The 24015-nt window shown below is 55.2% G+C and overlaps 1 protein-coding gene across 1 annotated transcript; it reads right to left on the reverse strand.

Moving 5' to 3' along the window:
- Positions 1 to 961: 961 nt before the first annotated feature.
- LOC123345759 (zinc finger protein 271-like) lies at positions 962 to 23786 on the reverse strand. The gene is made up of 3 exons (XM_044982809.1): positions 23732 to 23786; positions 17450 to 18619; positions 962 to 2887 (listed from the first exon to the last, which is right to left on the reverse strand). Exons 1-3 carry the CDS (start codon positions 23763 to 23765, stop codon positions 1680 to 1682), a joined length of 2412 nt encoding a protein of 803 aa, XP_044838744.1. The 5' UTR covers positions 23766 to 23786; the 3' UTR covers positions 962 to 1679.
- Between the last annotated feature and the right edge of the window lie 229 nt (positions 23787 to 24015).

A 24015-nucleotide genomic window follows, 5' to 3' on the forward strand; every position in this document is an offset into this window, starting at 1 on the left:
TTTGTAGTGTAGACACAGCCTTAAAGAGGATAAACACTCCAGGGTTTGGATTCTGTGGCGAGCGGAATCGTGATGCTGATGGGGGCAGGCCGAGTTCAGTTAGGAGCTGTAACACCTTTGAGGAACAGGACAGGAATCCTTTCAGTTCATCTCCTCTCCCTCTCCTAACACAGAGGCTGAAACAACCTACCTTCCATCCCCGCTCCGACTCTTTTATAATCTGGGTCATTAGGTGTTATAAATATAGTTACAAAGAAAACCCGCAAAGGAAAAAAAAAACACCCCACTGCTCTTCTGGAGAAATGGGAGAGAGCCGAGACTAGCCGGGATGGAGCCAATCTCTCCCCAGAGGGGAAACCTGGAAACCGAAACTAGGAACATGAGTGGCTCCGAATGAGTTGGGACTAGGCAAAGAAGCGGAGGCGTGGTCCAGGTCACCAGAAAACAAGCTAGCTAACCCGGACCGCTTTTCCTAGTCCAGACAGACCCTCGGAGCTCTATGCTTGTAGGACTGAGGTGGGATTCCTAGACCAGGGCCGGTTCCAGCGTTTTTGCCGCCCCAAGCGGCGAAAAAAAAAGTCGCAATCAGCGGCACTTCGGCAGCAGTTCTCCCCACCGCTTCATTCTTCGGTGGCAGGTCCTTCCCTCAGAGAGGGACTGAGGGACCCGCTGCTGAATTGCCGCCAAAGAGCCGGACGTGCCGCCCCTTTCCGTTGGCCGCCCCAAGCACCTGCTTGCTGCGCTGGTGCCTGGAGCCGGCCCTGTCCTAGACTCTAGGCTTTTTAAAGTCCCCCACCAGAGGCCCAGGGAAAATCAGTCCCTCTGAATTTGTGAATGTGGGCAGGGGAATGGGGAAGAGGAGTTAATGGTCGGAGACAGGACCTCCCTAACCGCACCCCTCCCCTTTTATCCCATGATCCCCAAATGTTCAATAACCCCAGTCCCCTTTCACTCCCATCTCCCCCAGCCTCAACCATTCAATCCCCCAGTTCCCTGCCCAACCCCCGTCCCTCCCGGTCCCTTAACGGTTGATCCCCCAGAACCCTGGGGGATTTGGGCGGGGGAAGGGTTACCAGCCCCCAGAGACACTTGCCTTGCAGGGAACAGACCCAGATAAATGGGGCAGCCCAGCCCAGGGGCTGGTGGATGATGGGGGGTGGGCCCAGGGGTCTAGAGTGAAGGTGGGGCCTGGCCCAAGTGTCCTTCTCCTCATCTCCATGGCAGGGGGATCCCGGCTGGGAGGGGAAGGGAGATGGGGGAACTTCAGCCAGGCAGAGGGAGCGGCTGGAGAAGTTTCTCTCTCTCCCTTCCCCATCTGTGGCTCAGCAGCCAGGGCTGCAGCAGGGAGGAGGGGCTGATCGGGGCTTCTCCTCCTCTGCCTGGGGTTTGCAGAGCCAGAGGGTCACTGACCAGCTGCTGCTCGGCTGCTGCTGGATCCTCACCCCAGCAATGGGCAGCTGGATCCCTGGGAGCCAAACACCCCTGATGTGTGTGGGAATGAAGAAATGTTGGGTTTTTTAAACTATAGCCAGCCCTAACCTGGGCACTGATAACAATTTTTCCTCTCGTGTGGAAGAGTCTCTGATGTCCAATATGGCATTCGCGCCACCTGAAGGATTTTCCCTGCTAAGGGTGTTTAAGGTCTCTTCTCTATGTTGAGCTGCTGATGCACGAGACCATCAGAGCCCAGCTGATGCTTCTTCCACATTCGAGGGATTCTGTCCAGCGTGCAGCCTCTGGTGTCTGGCAAGGGTGGAGCTCCGGCTGAAACTTTTCCCACAGCCGGTGCACTCATAAGGTTTTTCTCCGGTGTGAATCCTCTGATGCGCAGTGAGCGCTGAGCTCCAGTTGAAGTTTTTCCCACAGACAAGGCAGCCATACGGCCTCTCCCCCGTGTGGATTCGCCGGTGCGAAATCAGTTCCGAACTCTGATTGAACGTTTTCCAACAGTCGAGGCACTGGTAGGGCCTTTCTCCTGTGTGGATCCGCCGATGCGTGATAAGAACGGAGCTCTGAATGAAACTTTTCCCGCAGTCGGAGCATTTATAGGGTTTGTCTCCCGTGTGGATCCTCTGATGCTGAAAGAGGTTTGAGCTCTGATTGAAGCTTTTCCCGCAGTCCAAGCATTTATACGGTCTCTCGCCGGTGTGCGTTCTCTGATGTGCAACCAGGTTTGAGCTCCAGTTGAAACTTTTCCCACATTCAAAGCATTTATAGGGTTTTTCCCCCGTGTGGGTTCTCTGATGTTTAATAAGGCCGGAGTTCTCAACAAACCGCTCCCCACACTCAGCGCACGTGTAGGATTTTTCTCCTGTGTGTTGTTTCTGATGCCTGCTAAGGTTTGATCTGGATTTGAACGTTCTCCCACAGTCAAGGCATTCGTAAGGTCTCTCTCCCTTGTGGATTCTCTGGTGCGCGTTCAGGTTTGATTTGTGAACGAAGCTCGCGCCACAGACGAAGCATTTATGGGGTTTCTCCCCCGTGTGGATCCTCTGGTGCACCATAAGGTGCGATTGGTAATCGAAGCTTTTCCCACAGTCGAGGCATTTATGGGGTTCGTCTCCCGAGTGGGTTCTCTGATGCACATTCAGGCTCGAGCTCTGAGTGAAGCTTTTCCCGCACTCGAGGCATTTATAGGGTCTCTCTCCCTTGTGGTTCCTCTGATGCACGATAAGGTGGGAGCTGTGAACAAAGCTTGTCCCGCACTCGCCGCATTTATAGGGTCTCTCTTTGGTGTGGATTCGCTGATGCACCACAAGGTGGGAGCGCTGGTTGAAGCTTTTCCCACATTCAAGGCACTGATAGGGTTTTTCTCCCGTGTGGATCCTCCGGTGCGCAACAAGGTGAGCGTTCTTAAGGAAGCTCTTCCCACATTCGGCGCATGTGTTTTTTCTCTCGCTCATGGGGATCCTCTGCTGGGCAGGGGGTTCCTTGAGCTCCTGGCCTCCTCCCACACCATGAATTGGTTCACCCACCTCTTTCCCAGGTTCATTTCCCTGCTCCCTCTTTGACCCGCACTGACTCTCCCAGGTTTTCCCCTGCACAGAACTCCAGCAAACATTCCCTTCAGAGCTTTCTGATAACGCCCCCTGTGGTTCCATTTGCTCAAGACCTTCCCGCTGAGGTTTGGTCTCGCCCGCCACCCCATCACCTGCAAGGACGGAGAGACAGAGAGAATCCGGAGGTGAGTTATTCCCCGTGCTGGGGAGAAGGGGGAACAGCAAAGAGAGCAAATCCCACACAATAACCTTTGGGGAGATTGAGAAACCTGGGATAGACATTTCCCCCGGCCCAGGAGGATCAAGGATGCTGAACTGACACAGGCCGGGATCTGAGAGATTCTGGACCATTAATGTCTGTAAACTCCCTGAGCCCTCAGGGTTCTCATGGGTCCAACTGGCACCTGGTTAGCCAGTTTTGACTCCTACGCGTCTCTTCTCAAATGCAGGTTGTTTTAATTATTAGATGCCTTAGGTCAGGGGTGAGCAAACTACGGCCCGGGGGGTCGCATCTGGCCCTTCATACATTTTAATCCGGCCCTCAAGCTCCTGCCAGGGAGTGGGGTCTGGGTCTTGCGCGGGTCCGGTGCTCCAGCTGGGGAGCAGCATCAGGGGCGTGGCTCCCAGAAGCAGCGGCATGTCCCCCTTCTGGCTTCTACGAACAGGGGCAGCCAAGAGGCTCTGCACGCTGCCTGGCCCCAAGCGCCACCCTCGCAGCGCCTATCGGCCCGGAACCACGGCCAATGGGAGCTGCAGGGACAGCGCCTGTGGACGGGGCAGGGTGCAGAGCCGCCTGGCCGCGCCTCCGTGTAGGAGCCAGAGGAGGACATGCCGCTGCTTCCGGGAGCTCCTTGAGGTAAGCACTGCCCAGGGCCTGCACTCCTGCCCCCCTCTCATGCTCCTGCCCCAGCCCTGGTCCCCCTCCCACCCTCCGAACCCCTCAGTTCCAGTCTGGAGCACCCTCCTGCACCTCCAACCTCTCATCCCAAGCCCCACCCCAGAGCCCGTACCCCCAGCCAAAGCCCTCACCCCTCCCACACCCGAACCCCCAATTTCCTGAGCATTCCAGCCCGCCATACAATTTCCATACCCAGCTGTGGCTCTCGACCCAAAACGTTTGCCCACCCCTGCCTTAGGTTGTGAGCAGCTCAGAGCAGAGACTGTCCTTCATGAGGGCTTGGTAAGCACCCAGCAGGCTCGAGTGTAAACACACAGTATAAGTAATCAACACATCTTCCTGCTTGTTTGTTTGTTTGTGTGTGTGTGTAAATGAAAATCTCTCTCACCCTGGATCTGGGGATCTTGGGACCCAGTCCCCTGAAATCTAACAGACTAGGGAAGAACCTGAGCAGAAATAATAACCGAGGGGACGGGGAGCCCTTACCCAGCGAGGTCACTGTCTCGTAGTTCTCCTGCATGACGTCCCTCTCTGAGCGGGGTCCAGCACAGCCCCCTGCCCCTGGGTGAAACAGCCACAGCCTCAAAGGCCACCAAACCCTGAAACAACACAAATCCCCAGCTTGCCACCTGCTACCTCAGCCACAACCCCACTAGTCACAGGGGGCGAGGAGAAAAAAATAAAAACTCGAAGCTCTGGGAAGACAGAGCAGCAGAATCCCACCCCCACCCTGCTCAGGGCAGCCAGGAGGCTGCTGTGAGTGGGGAGAAGGAGAGAGCTCCTTGTCTCACCCAGCACATGGAGGAGGGCAGGGGCCTTCCTGTTTCTCACACACCTACTAGCCCATGGCTAATATGGGAGTCAGAGCCACACAGCAGGGTCCAGGGACAGGAATCCCACCCCCCTCCCCATTCCCAGCAGCTGGTTGGAAGGAACGGGGCCTCTCCCCCGGGGCCTCTCCACTGGGTGTCCCCTTCATATTCCAGAGCAGCCTCTGGCTAGCTGGCTCAGGCTGGGTGTCTGGTCAATTTTCCCAGCCTGTCCATGCGGGGGGGGGGGGGGGGGGGGAGGCGTTGTTCCAGAAATGGGGGAATTTCCACCCCACATCCCAATGGGTCTGTTTTGAAAATCAGGCCCCCGGAACTGAACAACAGGGTCCCAGCAGGTTCATCACACCCCATCCTCCCCCACCCCCACTGCATTTCCTACTCTTCCACTTCTAGTACAGACCCAGCAGCAGCTCCCTGGAAATTAGGGTCACCAGACAGCAAATGTGAAAATTTGGAACAGGGGGTGGGGGGGTAATAGGAGCCTATGTAGGAAAAAGACCCAAAAATCGGGACTGTCCCTATAAAATCGGGACATCTGGTCACCCTACGGGAAATCCCCAACCTGAGCAGGCTGCACCATCACAGCCCATCTCCCAGCAGGGCTAGTGGGGACAAGCCGGAGTGATCCCTGGGTGTTCCTAGCTGGCCTGATCGCCAGAAGCTGGGAATGGGCGACAGGGGACAGATCCCTGGATGATTCCCTGGTCTGTTCATTCCCTCTGGGGCACCCGGCATTGGCCACTGTCGGAAGACAGGACACTGGGCTAGATGGACCTTTGGGTCTGACCCACTGTGGCCGCTCTTATGTTATTCTGCAGCCTGCCAGGGCGACTGGGGAGGATGCAAAAGGGGCCTGAGTCCATGTCACCCCCCGACCCCTGGGTTGCTTTATCCCAGCAAAGAGCAGAATCAAAGGGGCTGCTTTGGGGGGATCCCACCCTGGCAGCCCCCGGGGACTCCGGCGGGACAGGACCTGGCTTTTCCTCGCCTTGTTCCCGGGAAAGTCAGCTCTGCCTGGGGTGCTGCACTGAATGGATCTGGGCAGGGCTGGGACCCTTGAACCGCTTCCAATTTTACCCCGCCCCCACCCTTGCTTCTTTTCTGCCTCCTTCCCCCCTCTTCCTCCGCCTGGGAGATCTGGATCGGATCCGGATCGACTCCGGTGAGTGCTAACCGGAGTCAGAGCCCGCGCCGACCCCTGGGGGTGGGGGAGCTCCGGGACCCGCAGACCCACGGGGAGCACAGATGGGGCCGCTTGTGCAGAGTCACTTTCCTGCCCGGGCCCCCCTCACCTGCAGGCTCCGGCTCGGGGCTGGGGCGGGCGGAGCCCGGGGCGGGGCGGGGGGTTAGCGCCGGGCTTGCCCCGCACGGACCCCGCCGGGGAGCGGCAGCGGCTCAGCCCGGGCTCCCGGCGCACAATGGAGGCAGCACCTGACCCAGGAAATTCAATCCTTGGTGCCTGATCTGAACAGAGAGAGACGGACACCGGCCTCCTCCCCCGCGCCAAACCCAGAGCCCTCTGCTGGCAAAGCGAACGAACCAGCTTCCTGGGCCTCCCCGGGAGAGACAAGCAGAGCCCTGGGGCCCCTCCCCACCGGCCCTTGCAGGGACTCTGGCTATTGAATCCCAAGCAGGGCTTCACTGGGGCCAGGGATTGCCGGGGCTGAGCCCTGTGACACCTCCGGGCCTGGCAGCTCAGAGCCCCGGCACCTCCGGGCCTGGCAGCTCAGAGCCCCAGCGCCTCCGGGCCTGGCAGTTCAGAGCCCGGGCACCTCCGGGCCTGGCAGTTCAGAGCCCCGGCACCTCCGGGCCTGGCAGTTCAGAGCCCTGGCACCTCCGGGCCTGGCAGCTCAGAGCCCCAGCGCCTCCGGGCCTGGCAGTTCAGAGCCCGGGCACCTCCGGGCCTGGCAGTTCAGAGCCCCGGCACCTCCGGGCCTGGCAGTTCAGAGCCCTGGCACCGCCGGGCCTGGCAGCTCAGAGCCCCGGCACCTCTGGGCCTGGCACTTCAGAGCCTGGGCACCTCCGAGCCGGGCAGTTCAGAGCCCCAGCGCCTCCGGGCCTGGCAGCTCAGAGCCCCGGCACCTCTGGGCCTGGCACTTCAGAGCCTGGGCACCTCCGAGCCGGGCAGTTCAGAGCCTGGGCACCTCCGAGCCGGGCAGTTCAGAGCCCCGGCACCTCCGGGCCTGGCACTTCAGAGCCCGGGCACCTCCAGGCCGGGCAGTTCAGAGCCCCGGCACCTCCGGGCCTGGCACTTCAGAGCCTGGGCACCTCCGAGCCGGGCAGCTCAGAGCCCCAGCGCCTCCGGGCCTGGCACTTCAGAGCCTGGGCACCTCTGAGCCAGGCAGTTCAGAGCCTGGGCACCTCCGGGCCTGGCAGCTCAGAGCCCCGGCGCCTCTGGACCTGGCAGTTCAGAGCCTGTGACACCTCTGGGCCTGGCAGTTCAGAGCCTGGGCACCTCCAGGCCAGGCAGCTCAGAGCCCCGGCAGCTCCGGGCCTGGCAGCTCAGAGCCCCGGCACCTCCGGGCCTGGCAGTTCAGAGCCCGGGCACCTCCGGGCCTGGCAGTTCAGGGCCTCAGCGCCTCCGGGATGGGCCGTTCAGAGCATCGGCACCTCTTGTGGGTCGGTTGTGGTCCGTTTTGCCTGGCATTTGCTGACCCTGCAGTAAACCAAAGCCAGTTAGTGCAAATAATGACTCAGATCAGCCCTGAGTGTTAATACGGGTGTAGATCAGGCCCTGTGGAGGGTTGCAACACACACACATTTTGCACAGATAAAGGGTGTGGCTAGATTCTGCAGCACCTTCAGCCAGCAGGGTCGGGGTAACCCAGCAGACAGGGTGTAGGCCAGAAACATGGGTCCCTGTTGCGGGGGAGGGGTGTTGTTTCTTACCTTCACTCCAACCAGTGCCCTCTCTGGCCTGGGGTCCTTGGCTCTTGTGGAAGGGAACCTCTGTCTTCCCAGTATGGGATGTCCTGGGGCACTGGGAGAGTCTCTTGTGGGAGTAGCAGGAATGTTACTCCTCCATATTCACCTCTCACAGCTGCAGCAGCCAGGGAGGCTCTGGGCTCTTGCAAACTGGCCAATGCAGGGAATCGGGAATTCACCCAGCAACCAAGCGTTACTGGAGCCAGTGCAGGGGACCTGGTTCTTGACATGGGCTGTGGGGTGGGATTCCCTGGGCAGGTCCTTGTAGTTTAAAGGGGAGAGAGAAGGACTCTGGCTGGGTCCCTCCTGGGACTGGGATGGGGAGGGTTCATCAGCTGTTGTCCTTTTTTTGGCGGGGAGGGGGTAATAGTTGCCTGTATAAGACAAAGCCCCTTAGGGTGACCAGCTGTCCCGATTTTATAGGGACAGTCCTGATTTTTTGGTCTTTTTCTTATATAGGCGCCTATTACCCCCCATCCCCGTCCCGATGTTTTACACTTGCTGTCTGGTCGCCCTAAAGCCTCTAAGATCAGGATGGCTGGTCCCCTTGGCTAAGGATTCCCAGTAAATACTGCTGAAGCTGGGGAAGCTGCTGCCCTGCCTTGGGATGGCCATGAGCTTCCCACTGGTCTCCGGGGCTAAAAGGGGGCAGATCGGCGGGGGAGTGATGGGCAGAGTCTGTGTCAGGCTCAAACTGACTGCACAGGTGGGGCAAACAGCTGGAGGCAGGGGTAGGAGAGGGGGCAAAATCAGGGGGATGGGGTAGGAGTCAGGGTAGAGGCACTGCCAGGCAGTGGCAGAGGGGGGAAGTGTCTTCAGTGCCCGCCCCTACCATTGGTTAAACTTTTGAATACCTTATTTTTACGGCCTTTGTAGCCCATTTCACAGCTTCGATGCACATTTGCATGCTAGGATCTGTAAATCTGCATGCCCATCCCCCCGCAAGCCTGGGACCCTAGCTAGTCGCCTGCCCTTAAATCCAGCCCTGTATGGAAGAGGAGCCAGCTGCAGTGGTTTCAAAAATAGGGGGCAGAGGGGATTTTTCTTCCCCTCCCCCAGGCTGGGACATCTGAGCGCCCGCTTCCCAGGGATGTTTTCAAAGCAGCACCAGTGCAGCCCATTGCCAGCTCTTATCTATCAGATGTGATGAACAAAGCTGCTAAAAGAGACTTGATTCAGTGAAATATCTGACATTAACCTCCTAAAAAAAAATCATAATTGTCGTACATATTTTTGGTGTTTGAAAGACTTATCAGCTGTGTCTGCATAAAACCTCAAACCAGGTCACACATTTGTCTTATTTAGCATTCTCTGATGGCTTGAATTGCCCTGTAGGGTTGCCACGTTTGGGTGGATGGATTCCTGGAGGTGTCATCACATGCCGTAATCTTTAACTAAAGATTCCTCTTTAATTCCTGGTGACTCCAGGACAATCCTGGAGGGTTGGCCACCCTATTGGACTCCCTATCGTGTAAGCCACTGCAAATGGAGTATCATTATTTATTTTAAAATATTATTTGTATTACTCTCAGCACTTCATCATTCACCTTCGTTAACACGGCGCAGACAGATGTCACCGTGCTATTGAATATGTATCTTTTTAATAGCAACTAATCAATGAAACTCTGAATAGTTGCTGGCAACTTCAGCCATCACAAATCACAGTGTTTCTAGTGTAATGTTGTATTGCAATACTGTAATTTAGTTTGCCATGTTTAGTTTAGTTTCATGGAGGATAGGTCCATCGATGGCTATTAGCCAGGATGGTGTCCCTACCCAGTGATGAGCTGCCAAAATCATAACAACCGGTTCCCTCCTCACCCCAGGAGGGATCATGCCCCCCCCGACTCCTGCCCCAACCAACCCCCCGCGTTCCTTGATGCCCCCCGACCCTGCCCCATCCACCTCCCTTCCCTGTACCCTGAGTACCCTCCGCCACCCCATCCAACCCCTCCTCTCATTCCTGATGGACCCCCAGGACCCCTGCCCCATCCAACCACCCCTTCTCTCTGTCCCCTGACTGCCCCTGGAACCCTTGCCCCTGACTGCCTCCCACCACCCCATCCAACCCCTGCTCCTTCCTGACTGCCCCCCGGGACCCTGGCCCCTATTCAATCCCCCTGTTCCCTGCCCTCTGACCCCCCACCCCCAAACTCCCCTACCCTCTCTCCAACACCCCCTCCCTGCCCCCTTACCGCGCTGCCTGGACGTGGCTGGGCCAGGACAGGAGTCGCGCGGCCGGAGCCGGAGGATGCGGCGAGGGGCGGCTGGAGCCACGGGGCCAGGCCGGGCCGGAGCTGGGCGGCTGTGTCCAGAGTCGGGCATCCGGGTAGGTGGGGGCACGGCGGGGCCGGGGGGGGGATACGGCCGGATCCAGGCGGCCGGGGACGCAGGGCCGGAGGGGGTCACGTCCGGGGCCGGGGGAGGGGTCGGGGACGCAGGTCCGCGGCTGGGAACGCGGGGCCGGGAACGGGCCGGGGCCGGGTAGGGTCGGGGACGCGGGGCCGGGCAGGGTCACGGCCGGGAACGGGGGGTGGGACGCGGGGATGGGGGGGGTGCCACGGCTGGGGCCGGTGGCCGGGGAGGGTCGGGGACGTGGGGCCGGGGAGGGTCGGAGCCAGGCGGGGGCCTGGGGACGGGGGGGCGGGGGCCGCGGCCGGGTGGCTGGGGAGGGTCGGGGACGCAGGGTCGCGGCCGGGAACGCGGGGACGGGGACGGGGGGGGGTCGCGGGGCAGGGGGGGTGCCGCGGCCGGGGACAGGTGGCCGGGGAGGGTCGGGGACGTGGGGCCGGGGAGGGTCGGAGCCAGGCGGGGGCCTGGGGACGGGGGGGGCGGGGCCGCGGCCGGGTGGCTGGGGCGGGTCGGGGACGCAGGGTCGCGGCCGGGAACGCGGGACGGGGACGGGGGGGGTCGCGGGGCAGGGGGGGTGCCGCGGCCGGGGACAGGTGGCCGGGGAGGGTCGGGGACGTGGGGCGGGGGCGGGGCGGGGACCCGAGGCCGGAGGGGGGCCGCGGCCGGGGTGGGCGGGGCCGGGCGGGGACGCGGAGCCGGAGCCGGGTGGCCGGGGAGGGTCGGGGACGCGGGGCCGGGCGGCCGGGGATGCGGAGCTGGGGAGGGTCGGGGCCGGGGAGGGTCGCGGCCGGGGAGGCGGGGCCGGGTGGCCGGGGACGGGCCGCGGCTGGAGACCGTCCGGGGCACACGGCCCCCCCCGTGTTTCCTACCTCAGCGTCGTCTTCCTGGGCCGGGGAAGCCTGCTTGCTTCTCAGCCCTCCCAGGCTTCCCGCACGAACAGCTGATTCGCGGGAAGCAGGGGGGGAGGAGAAGCAAGGAGGAGCATTCATGGCAGGAGGTGGAGGCAGAGCTGAGGTGAGCTGGGGCCGGGCAGCAGGGAGCGCTTGTTAAATTTAAATGCCCTCTTAGAACCAGTTTGTCCCACGGGGAACAACCGGTTCTAAAAGGGCTTCTAAATTTAACAACCAGTTCGCGCGAACCGGTGCGAACCGGCTGCAGCTCACCACTGTCCCTACCTCTGTTTGCCAGAACCTGGGAATGGGCGACAGTGGATGGACAGTGGACACTTGATGATCACCTCTTCTGTTCATTCCCTCTGTGGCACCTGCCATTGGCCACAGTCGGAAGACGGGACACTGGGCTAGATAGACCTTTGGTCTGACCCAGTCTGACCGTTCTTACGTTGTTCAATTTTTGTATAACACAAGTTTATTCCTTGGGCTAAAAGTTACGAGGTGGGCCACCATCACTTCTTCCTGCAGCTGTTCTGTGTATAGTCAGGTGCTCGCCTAGCTCATTCTCCCAAGAAGCAGTTACCTTGCCTGATTCCAGAAGAAGATTCCCATTCGTGGCTCGCCAGGCAGAGGTAGCTGCCTACCTGCCACGGGGACTTAGGCGCTGAGCTCTGTGCTGGGTGGATCTGAGCACCCCCCCTCTGGTTGGCATCTTCCATGGGCTGGCTGAGGCGGGTCCCCGCCAGGCGTGCTGGCTTTTGTGGATCCTGTTACCTGAAATTGGGTCAGTTAGCAAGCTTAGGGAGGACTAATGACCCACCAGAGTTTGGCAGAAAGCAGCATGTTAATTATATTGATAGCTAAGCTCAAAAGAATGGGGGGGGGGAGGGGTCTCACACTCACACTCGCATACTCACGCTCCCAGGACAGGCACGACACTGGAGATGTCAGGATCCTTTAAGGTAAGTGTCCCACAGCACAGTGATGGATGGTGTGATGAAGGTAAGTCTTCCCAAGGCACGATGCAATGCAACGCAGCAAACCACTGGCCAGGCGGTCCGGGCAAAGGGCCTCCACGGGAGGTACAAGCTTGTGAGTTCACTGCTGAGCACATGGCCCCTTCCCCTTTTAAGGACCTGCTCCTCATGGCCTGCAAGGCGGGTCTGGTTGGCCACACTCAACCTCAGCCGGTGTCCATGCAGTGTCCATGCATTGGGTGTGTGAGTGCTGCCTAATTAGAGTCCAAGACATCTTGTCTATCTAGGAGCTCTTCTGATCTTCCAACTGATTAAGCAGCCCATTCATCCCACAAGCATTCCAGGAGGGAGGGGTGGGGGAAAGACACTTCACAGGTATTCAAAGAGGGAGAGGAGGTGGGGTGGGGGGAGTGTAACAGACCTTTTGAGCATACAGGTTATACAGAGCATACAGATCACTGCTGCTCCTACAACAGATCCCATTCTGCAGTGCCTCTCTCTCCCCATGTGCACCTAACTCCAGTGTAGTGGCGTTCGAGACTCCACATGCCTAAAAGCTAAGCATTATGATCCTAGGCATCATGACGCCCCAGTCCAGCTCCGGGGCTTTCCCTCCCTGCTAAGAACGGTGATTTTTGTTTGTTTGTTAACCGCAGGGTAACTAAGGTGTAGGCCAGTGGGTCTCAAAGTTTTGTACTGGTGACACCTTTCACACAGCAAGCCTCTGAGTTCGACCCCCTGTATAAATTAAAAACACTTGTTTATATATTTAACACCATTACAAATGCTGAAGGCAAAGCGGGGTTTAGGTTGGAGGCTGACAGCTTGCGACCCCTCCCTTGTAATAACCTCACGACCCCCTGAGGGGTCCCACCCCCCAGTTTGAGAATCCCTGGTGTAGGCGCTATTCTAAAGTAAAAACACAGCGGAGGACAAGGCACTTCGGTTGCTGCAAGGATGAAAAGGCCTGAGAAAACGTGTCTGAAATACGATCAAAGGGCAACGAAAGTAAAGTCGTGCAAATGTGTTGAAAACCTGCGCAATATGTGTAATGGGGGGAAATCTGTATAAGGAACAGCGGTAGATTTTCTTTAAAATCTTTAAAATGTATTCAGGAGTAAGGCTAAGATTTTGTCACAGGCACTTTTAGTAAAAATCACGGGAAGGTCACGGGTGATAAATAAACCACAGAAATCTGCTCCCTGCAGCACGGGGCTGACAGCTGGAGGCCAGGTCCCACCACCCGGGGCTGAAGTTGCAGTCACCTAAAATCACAGAACCCGTGACCAACTTGTAGCCTTATTGGTGAATATTTCAAATACGGTTTGCAATGCTTTACGCTACAGTCAGTGCTGTGTGTGCATTCCATGTTTGTGTCACACGGAAACTCTCCGGCCTAAGCTACATTGGAACGAGATTAAAAAAGAAAAAATACCTTCATACCGGGTTTTCTGTACAATAGCCCTGAGGGTTAACGCTGTAGAACACTTTTTCCAGTTTACAAAAATATAGTAAAAGCGCTGTTGTCCGGCACTTTTCCAAGCGGAAAGCTCTGTAAACTGGCGTTTCTGATCTTCGTTGAAAGTCTGGTTTACACTGTAGTCTGGTTGCTGCAGAGCCGGCAGGCTCCCTACCTGGCTCTATGTGGCACCCTGGAAGCTCCCATTTCCCTGCTGCGAGGCAGAGGATCAGCCATGGGAGCTCTGTGCACTGCCCTGCCCCAAGTGCTGGCTCTGCAGCTCCCATTGGCCGAGAACTGCGGGGGCAGCACCTATGGGTGGAGGCTGTGTGCAGAGCCATATAGCCGCACCTCTGCCTAGGAGCAGCAGGGACATGTTGCCGCTTGTGGGGAACCGCCCGAGGTGAGCGCTGCCTGGATCCGGCACCCTGCACCCCCTCCCATGCCCCAACTCCCTACCCCGAGCCCCGTCCCACACCCAAACTCCCTCCCAGAGCCCCACCCCCATCGTCTCCCGCACCCCAACCCCCCGAGCCCCCTCCCGTACCCAAACTCTTAATTAACCAGAATTTTTGACTTACCAGCACCCCCATTCCCCCAACATGCTGGATAACAAAGCTTTTATTGTACCTTTCTTTGTATCCCAATTTCTATTTGGGGAAACAACAGCTCAAAAAGGCTCCCCCGCCAGCTTCCGCCTCCATTCCGGGCCATTTTTTCACTCATTATTCAACCAAAGGACTCCAAGAGTCTGAGAAACTGAATTCTACTTTATTGTTCCAAAGCAAGAAATAAAATAAAAGCCACCCCGCCCAACGCCCAGCTCGGCGCGGTGCATTTCAGCCCCAGCCTGGCAAATTGCTGCCCCCGGCTCCTGCACGCACCAAAACAGAGCACCATTTTGCAGCTGGTAGAAAACGGGAGAATGCGTGAGAGACCCTGGGATCCCGTCACAGCCACACATGCTTCAAGAGACCCAGCGAGCGCAGCTCAATCCGAGCTAGAGAACAAGGCGAATGTACAGAAGCAGCATCTCCAATCCCAGCTGAGGACATGCCTGGTGTGTGTGGGGCCAGTGTGGACGAGAGTCTCTGTTGCCCCCATGCAGGTGCTGCAGCAGATCTGGAGAGGGTGACCGGTGACCAACTCCGTTGTCCTCTGCTTCGATAATAGGGGTCAGCCTGGCTTCAGGCCTGGTGGTTTCTTAGTCTCTTCCTCCCAGGAATCCGATGATGCCCCCACCCCACCCTCTGCATCCCTTCCCTTGGGGCATCATACACAGAAATCAGAGATGTCCTCACCTGACACTCCTAGGACATTGCTTGGTTCTCAGGCTCCCCAGCTCTGTATATTCCAGCTCCCACGCTCTCCCTGTCCTGACAGTATTTCTCATCACTGCCGGGGTCAGGCAGTAACATCCTTCCCCGGTTACAGTCTCTGCCTCTCAGGCTGCGACTCTCACTCCGCCCCCGTCCCCCCTCCTCAGCGTTCGTGCCCGTGGTTACTCATAACGAGCACTGCTCAAACCACACTAAAAACTCCCACCAAAAGGGAGTGGAAACAGACTAAAAGAAAGGAAAATCACTCGCTTCTCGTGCAGAACCCAGTGCATCAAATGACATCCCGTCAGGCGAAACGAAGCACGACACGTGTGACCAAACGGCCTTCCAGGACATAAACAAAACCTGACACTTTGAGGGCGAGCGGTAAAACTATTTCAGGTTCACACACTGACATCGCAGAGCATGTTTGATCTGACGCAGAGGAAACCGGATGGACCCATGTTCTCTGCTGAACTGCCTATTCCCGCTTTCCCCCGGAACCCCCTTCTTATTTAGTCCTATTATTTACAAAAGGTTTGCACCCTCATCATGAAAAACAAAATAAGACCACAAGAACGGCTACACTGGATCAGACCAAAGGTCCACCTAGCCCAGGATCCTGTCTTCTGACAGTGGCCAGTGCCAGGTGCCCCAGAGGGAATGAACAGAACAGGGAATCATCAAGTGATCCATCCTCTGTCGCCCATTCCCAGCTTCTGGCAAACAGACCTACGGACACCATCCCTGCCCATCCTGGCTAACAGCCATTGATGGACCTACCCTCCATGAATTTATCTAGTTCTTATTTGAACCCTGTTATGGTCTCGGCATTCAAAACATCCTCTAGCAAGGAGTTCCACAGGTTGACTGTGCGTTGTGTGAAGAAATATTTCAATTTGTTTTAAACCTGCTGCCTGTTAATTCCATTTGGTGACCCCTAGTTCTTGTGTTATGCCAAGGAGTAAATAACACGTCCTTATTTGCTTTCTCCACACCAGTCATGATTTCATAGACCTCAATCATATCCCCCACTTAGTCGTCTCTTTTCCAAGCTGAAAAGTCCCAGTCTTATTAAACTCTCCTCATACGGAAGCCGTTCCATACCCCTAATCATTTTTGGTGCCCTTTTCTGAACCTTTTCCAATTCCAATATATCTTTTTTGAGATGGGGCAACCACATCTGCACGCAGTATTCGAGATGTAGGTGTACCATGGATTTATATAGAGGTGATATGATATTTTCTGTTTTATTATCTATCCCTTTCTTAATGATTCCCAGCATTCTGTTTGCTTTTTTGACTGTCGCTGCACAGAGAACTATCCACAATGACTCTCAGATCTTTCCTGAGTGTAGAAGCAGCAAAGAATCCTGTGGCACCTTATAGACTTATAGATGCATCCGAAGAAGTGGGTATTCACCCACGAAAGCTCATGCTGCAAAACGTCTGTTAGTCTATAAGGTGCCACAGATTTCTTTGCTGCTTCTACAGAACCAGACTAACACGGCTACCCCTCTGATTCCTGAGTGTAAACAGCTCATTTAGACCCCATCATTTTATATGTATAGTTGGGATTATGTTTTCCAATGTGCATTACTTTGCATTATTCAAAACCTTATTAAAAAACAACCTTCCCATCTGCAAACAGGCTGAGCTTGGCAGGAAAATGCCCAGAAGCTGCTTTATCAATGAAGTGGGGTTTAAACTCAGAAGGATCCCATTGGACTTGGGATACACTGGTATCATGACAATTTCAGCTCCAACCCTGGTGAGCCTGACATAGGATCACAGCGTCTCAAAGAGCAATTCCTAACCCTGAGGAGCCGAGAGCAGTGAGGCATGTGACACTTTGAGAGGCGGAAGGGTAGAACGGGGGAGATAAACTCTCCATGGCTTGGACAGATGCTGCTGTCATGAGGGGAGACCATCAGGGTGACGGGCGAAGGAGGGGAATCGCTGTAACTCACCCCCTTGCACCCAAGTAACATGGAGGCTTCTCCACCATGTTTTTCTCTCCCCTGCTCCAGCTCTTTGAGAATCGCCTCTTTCATTCTATAAACAGAGCCGGCAGCTTCACCAGCACAACCTACGGCACAGTGAGAAGACCTGGGAATGAGACAATCTGTCGGCAACCGGGTCGGATTCATCTTTTTTGGGCCCCGGCACCCAGACCGCGGCCCTGCCTCCCACTCCCCCAAGGCCCACCCGCTCTCCACCCCGAGGCCCCGCCCCCACTTGGCCTCTCTGCCCTGAGGCCCCGCCCACCACTCACACGGAGGGAGGGGGTGGAGAAGAGCGAGCAGGTTGGTGCCATTGTAAACCCAGCACTGGTTCCCAGAGGAAGAACTCAGCGACTCGGACAATCACGCTGCTAACGGCGGGGACTATTGCGAACGAGATGCTCAGAGTCGGTCCAGACGAGTAAATGCGTTGGAGGTTTGGTCCAGGTGCTACCTATGCCTAATTCCTAGTCGAGTGGAACTGTCACAGGCCAACAGGGCTGGCTTTGAGGGGAGATTCCTAGGGCTTTAGGCTTTTTTAGGCGTCCTACAATGGGATGTTACGGAAACCAGTGCCTCTCAGAGGGGTAATGATATGGGGCAGCACCTCTCTAACTGCAACTCTTCTCCCATGATCCCCAAATTTCTCTCCTGGGTGGAGTGTCTGATGTCCAACATGGCGTTAGCTCTGCTTGGAACTTTTCCCACGGTAACGACCTTTAAGAGGTCTCTTCCCTGGGTGCATTTGCTGATGCCTGGCGCAAACTGACCCAGGCTGACGCTTCTGCCGCCCTCAAGGTTTGACTCCCGTGTGGATTCTCTGGTGCACAATGAGTTGGGAGCTCTGGCTGAAGCTTTTCCCGCAGTGAAGGCAGTAATAGGGTTTCTCTCCCGTGTGGATTCCCTGATGTCTAATGAGGCTGGAGCTCAGGTTGAAACCTTTCCCACAGTCCGAGCATTTGTAGGGTTTCTCCCCCCTGTGCAGTCTCTGATGGGTAATGAGCTGTGAGCTCTGAATGAAGCTTTTCCCACATTCTAGGCAGTTGTAGGGTTTCTCTCCCGTGTGGATTCTCTGATGCGCAATCAGGTTGGAGCTCTGCCTGAAGCTTTTCCCACAGTGCCGGCATTTACAGGGCCTCTCCCCCGTGTGCAGTCTCTGATGTACCACGAAGTTGGAGTTCCGATTAAAAGTCTTCCCACAGTCCAGGCATTTGTAGGGTTCCTCGCCCGTGTGGATTCTGTGATGCACAATAAGCTCTGAGGTCCGACTGAACCTTTCCCCGCAGTCGGGGCATTTATAGGGTCTTTCTCCTGTGTGGATTCTCTGATGGGCAACGAGAACGGAGCTCTGTATGAAACTTTTCCCGCACTCAAGGCATTTGTAGGGCCTTTCGCCCGTGTGGATTCTGTGATGGGCGATGAGGTGCGAGTTGTCACTAAAACTTTTCCCACATTCCAGGCATTTATAGGGTCTTTCTCCCGTGTGGGTTCGCTGATGTCTAATGAGAAGTGAGCTCTGACTGAAGCTTTTCCCGCAGTCGAGGCATTTATAGGATTTCTCCCCCGTGTGGGTTCTCTGATGTCTAATAAGATACGAGCGCCAATGAAAGCTTTTCCCGCACTCCGCGCACGTGTTGTCTCGCTCTCCGGCGTGGATTCTCGGCCGGGCTGCGGTTTCCTTGAGATCGTTGCATCCTCCTCCCGCACGGTGAATGGATTGAGCCACGTTCTCCCCTGGCTGCTTTCCCAGCTGCCTCTCTGACCCGCATTGACTTCCGGAGCCCTTTGTGTGACTCTGGGGAGAGTTCCTTTCTGATGTTGCCGATAACACTCCACGCGGTTCCGCTTGCCCAAGACCTTCCTGCTCCGGCTTCTCCTCCCCGTTCTCACTCACCATCTTGCCAGCTGCTGGGACAGAGAGAGAATCCGGACGCGAGTCGTTCCCTGTGCCAGGCGAAAGGGGAACTGCAAAGAGAGGGAACACGGCAGGATAACTGCTGGGGAAATTGAGACAGGAAAAATTTCTAACCCTTCGGTCGTTTTAACTTCTCTGAAGTGGGTCCCCGGTGCTCCATGAGCCGTTACAACTTGGATATTCTGCCTCATCTGTTACCTGTCAGCTCTGTGTTCCTGGGGAACTAGGGGGCAGGATCCAGCCTCTCTGACTCATGAAGGACACCCCCCCTCCTCAGCCTCTGCTTGAACCAAACCCAGTCAGAAGAAAGACTTACAAAAAGCAATGAAAAGGCCGTGGGAGACACACCTAACCCCCCCCCCCCCCGGACAAGGGTGACAGGATTAAGGCAACTCCCCATGCCTCATTTGCATCGAAGATGGGACAGGGAGGCATCTCCATTAGCGCACAGACTGGAGACCAGAGATTCCAAGGCAAGAACCGCATGGAACTCTGGGACCCGAAAAGCGGGGAAGCACTGCATGATGGGGGATTTCTGCTCCAGATGTTAATGAACCCAGGGCTGCACACACCCAGTTTTGTAGTTGTCAGACCAATTCTAGTAGTAAATCTTTTATTGGTATCCAGGGCCGCCCGGGGGGTGGGGGGAGAGGGGTAATTTGCCCCAGGCCCGCAGGGGCCCCCACGAGAGTTTTTCGGGGGCCCTGGAGCAGGGTCCTTCACACACTCCGGGGGCCCCGGAAAACTCTCGTGGGGCCCGGGCCCCTGGAGCTTCTTCCGCTCCAGGTCGTCGTCGGCAATTTGGCGGCGGGGGGTCCTTCCGCTCCAGGACCAGCCACCGAAGTGCCCTGAAGACCTGCGGCGGGGGGTCCTTCCGGCACTTCGGTGGCGGGTCCCTGGGCGGGTCTTCGGTGGCAATTCGGCGGCGGGGGGTCCAATTCTCCACCGCCAAAGACCCCAGGCCTCCTGAATCCTCTGGGTGGCCCTGTTGGTATCCAAAATACTGAAGCTGCCTAATTGCATTGTGAGCTCCCTGGAAGGAACACCACCTATAGCCAGGAATGAGCAGTTCCTGTTGTCTAGCCTGAACAAAACAACTTTGGTACATACTGCATCGTGGGATATCCTGCAGGTAGTAGATGACGTCAGGGAATTCAGAGCGCAGAAGAAGAGGAATGTCCAAAAGATCTTCTCTTAGACCCTTCCTGGCCCATGGGAAAAGGAATACAGAAGGCAATAGATCTGGAAGTGAATCACTGGCTAGATAAAGGGCATAAGGCGGAGAGTTTGGGGGATTGGGGACACTGGTGTACCTTTTCTGTGAAGAGGGGGCTGTATCGTTTGGAAGGCCTCAGCAGAAGAGGGACCAATCTTCTCAGGGACTGGTTGGCTACGGTAATTAGCAGGGCGTTAAACTAATAACAAAAGGGTCAGGTAAAAAGAGGAACATTCAGAGCACTCAGCACAAAAGCAAAATGGTGGGAACAAAATTAATCAAGGATGCAAAGGACACGAAGAGAAGAAATTCTTGAATTGCCCATACGCCAATGTTAGGAACCTGGGGAAGAAACAAGAGGAATTGGAATGACTCATTTCCGAGCTGATATTACGCTGATCTGATCTCGCTGATATTACGGATCCCTGGTGGGATGATTCCCATGACTGGAAGGTTAAAATAAATGGTTATAACCTATCTAGGAAGGACAGAGTGGGCAAAGGTGGGGAGCCAGTGGCATCACTGATGACTTGGAAGAACATGATCTTCAATGGTTATGGATCAATGTCCTAACAGATAAAGCACAAGATGGGGTATTAGTTGGTATCTGCTTCAGACCCTCAAATTTCACTAGGGAACAGGATGACCGGCTCCTTAAGAACCTATCTATAAAGGGTAGAAGAAAAAAGTTGTGTGACCATGGGGGACTTCAGTTTGAGTGATATACGCTGGAGGTCTCATGCCACCAGTGCTAAAACGCCCTTGAAATCCCTAAACATTATAGATGGCAATTACCCACTCAAACAATCAATGGTAACTTAGGTACTAGGGATCACAACTTGATCACATTTATATACTTGGTCCAGTTTCGCAAATCTGAAGACAATTATGAGCCAGATCAACTCAGAGGAAGAGTTTAAGCAGAAAATTTTGAATGACAATTGGGAATTGTTTCAGAACTTGATGCTCAAAAAGCTATGACCCACAATCCAGGAAGGAGGATGTATTGGTTAAAAAAATGAACTGGCTTAGAGAGGAAGTGAAGGCAGCTATAAAAAATGGTAGAAAGGAGAAGTTAATAGTAACTAATATAAATCAGACACTAGACATCGTAGAAAACTGATAAGGAAAGCAAAGAGAGAAAAGACGAACTCTATGGCTAGCGGAGTGAAGGACAATAAGTTTTTAAAGTCCATTAGGAACAAAAAGAATCCTAACAATGGTACTGCAAGAGGGAAATGGTAGAATTTTCTATAATAATGCAGATGAGGCAGACGTGTTCAACAAATATTTCTGTTCCATACTTGGGGGGGAACAGATAATGTAATCTATTATATAATGAGACTCTTTTCATTTCATGAGTATCTCAGGAGGATGTTAAACAGCAGCTACTAAAGTTACACATTTTTAAATCTGCAGGACCAGATAACTTGCTCCCAAGAGTTTAAAAGAACTGGCTGAGGAGCTCACTGGATCATTAATGTTGATTTTCAATATGTCTTGGAAAACCAAGGAATTTCCAGAAGACTGGAAGAAAGCTAATGTTGTGCCAACATTTAAAAAGGGTAAATGGGATGACTGGGCAACATAATGGAGCAGCTGATACAGTATTTGATTAATAAAGAATCAAAGGAGGGTAACATAATTAATGCCAATCAACACGTATTTATGGAAAATAGATCCTGTCCAACAAACTTGATATCTTTCTTTGACGAGATTACATGTTTGGTTGAAAATAGGGTTGCCCATTTTGGTTGGACATATTCCTGGATATAATCTTTAATTAAAGATTAATCTTTAATTCCTGGAGACTCCAGGACAATCCTGGAAGGTTGGCGACCCTAGTTGAAAAGGTCCTAGTGTTGATGTAATTATACTTAGACTTCTGTAAGGCGCGTGACTTGCTACCACATGACATTTTGATTAAAAAACTAGAACGATATAAAATCCATGGCCCACGTGAATGGTTTTAAAGCTGGCTAACTGGTGGGTCTCAACATTTTAAACAGGGAATCGCCATCAAGTGAGTGTGTTTCCTGCCAGTTCTTGGCCTTATGCTGTTTAACATTTTTATTAACGACCTGGAAGAAAACATAAAATCATCACTAATGACGTTTGCTGATGACACAAAAACTGGGGGAGTGGTAAATAATGAAGAGAAGAGGTCACTGACGCAGAGCGATCGGGACCACTTGGTGAACTGGGCGCCAAGCAAACAATAGGTGTTGCAACGCGGCTAAATGTAAATGTCCACATCTAGGAACAGAGAACATTGGCCGTACTTACAGGTTGGGGGATTCAATACGAGGAGGCAGTAATTCTGACGTAGATTTGGGTGTCATGGTGGATAATCAGCTAAACATGAGCGCCCAGCGCGATGCAGTGACTAAAAGGACAATTGAGATGCTTGGAGGCATAAACAGGGGAATCTCGAGTAGAAGCAAAGAGGTTGTTATTTTAACTTTGAATTTATCGCAATTCGACCTCGGCTAGAATACTGCGTCCGGTTCTGGTGTCCAAGAAGAATACGGATAATATGGAGTGTCTTCAGAGAAGAGCCATAAGAACGATCCAAGGATTTGAAAAACGGCACAATATTTTAACGGTGAAGGGAATTAACCACTGCAACAACTTACCAAGAGTGGTGCGGGTTCTCCATAACGGGACATTTTTAAATCAAGCCAGGTTGTTGTCCTGAAAGCTCTGTTCTAATTCAAACAGTAAGTGACTCAGGAAAGTCTCATGGCCCAGGGGCGTCAGAACGGGGGATGCGGGGGAAGGGGCCATGTCCGTCCACTTTTTTCCAAGGGCCAGGCCCCTGCCCCTCCTCTTCCCCCCAAGGCCCTGCCCCCTGGCCAGGCCGGAAACTGGAGCCCAGCCCACGTAAGAGCGGCCCAGGGAGCCTGGGCAGCTGTGGGAAGATCTGGATCCTCCACCTGCCCGGGGCGGGAAGGCCCTGAGAACAGCCCCCAACCCATGTCCCTGCCCCCAGGCCTGCTGCCCAGGGCAGATGATGGGTCCGTGGATCACAGCTGCCCAGGTGGCTCCTACCATGGCCTGGCTGTGGCTGTTTGGCCCCCGAGGCCCCACCCCCAGCCAGAAGCTGGAGCCAGATCGGGGTAAGAGCCATGCGGGCAGATGTGCGGAGCCACGGACCCTCCAATGGGCAGGGAGTTTGGGGAGGCAGGGAAGCGGGTCGGGGGTGGGGCAGGGCCAGCTTCCGACTTGGTGGGGGCATGGCTTTGGGGGGAAGGAGAAGGGTGGAGTCATGAAGGGGGCGGGGCCTTGTGGTCCTCCCACTTTTAGGCAGAATCTGTCGCCCCTACTATGGCTTATATGTAGCTGGATATCATACAAGTTGATCAGAGAGGTCCCGTCTGACGTTATAAGCTAAGCATCTAGGAAATTAAGGATTCCTGCTTAGAGTCAGCCCCTGTTGCCAAGTTTCACCTTGGCCTGGAGCCTGAGTAGCCAGAGACACATGGCTGGAAGCTTCTGCAGAGCCAGCTCCCGCGGCCGAATTTCGGCACCAAAGAGTTTAAGGGTTCTAAGAGAGTCGGTCGAGTCTCTGAACAGCTCCACCTGCTGTGGCGACAGTGAGAAAGTCAAGTCAGAGGGGAGTGAAATCAGACGAGATCAGGGTGTCCCATCCATTGGTAGAGCCTTTGTCACAAAGAACATTGATTGTAACACGACCCTGTGATGCGCTGGGGGGACATGGGATCTGAATGGACAGAACATGGTCACTGAATTCCTGCGGAAAAGCAGATGGCTGATGGGAGTGGGGGGGTGTGGATGAAAATTTCTCTCTTTGAATCTGGGATGATGGGACCCAGTCCCCTGAAATTTAATGGACCAGGGAAAAACCTGAGAAGAAGGTGAACTGGCCACATCACAGACCCCCCTGCCGCAGCTTCTAATAACCAAGGGGATGGGAATCCCTTACCTTGTGAGGTCACCGTCTCGTAGTTCTCCTGCATGACGTCCCTGTAGAGGGCTCTCTGAGCGGGGTCCAGCAGAGCCCCCTGCCCCTGGGTGAAATACACAGCCACCTCCTCGAAGGTCACCGGCATCTGAAACAACACGAGTCCCCTACTCAGCACCTGCTGCCCCAGCTGCAATCCCACTAGTCATGGGGGAGGAGGTCCAATAAAATGGAAGCTCAGGGGGGCGGGGGGCACCGAGTAGCAGAATCCCACCCTCACCCTGCTCAGAGCTGCCGGGAAGCTT

The sequence above is a fragment of the Mauremys mutica genome, chromosome 12, assembly GCF_020497125.1.
Source record: "Mauremys mutica isolate MM-2020 ecotype Southern chromosome 12, ASM2049712v1, whole genome shotgun sequence".
Classification (NCBI taxonomy): domain Eukaryota; kingdom Metazoa; phylum Chordata; order Testudines; family Geoemydidae; genus Mauremys; species Mauremys mutica.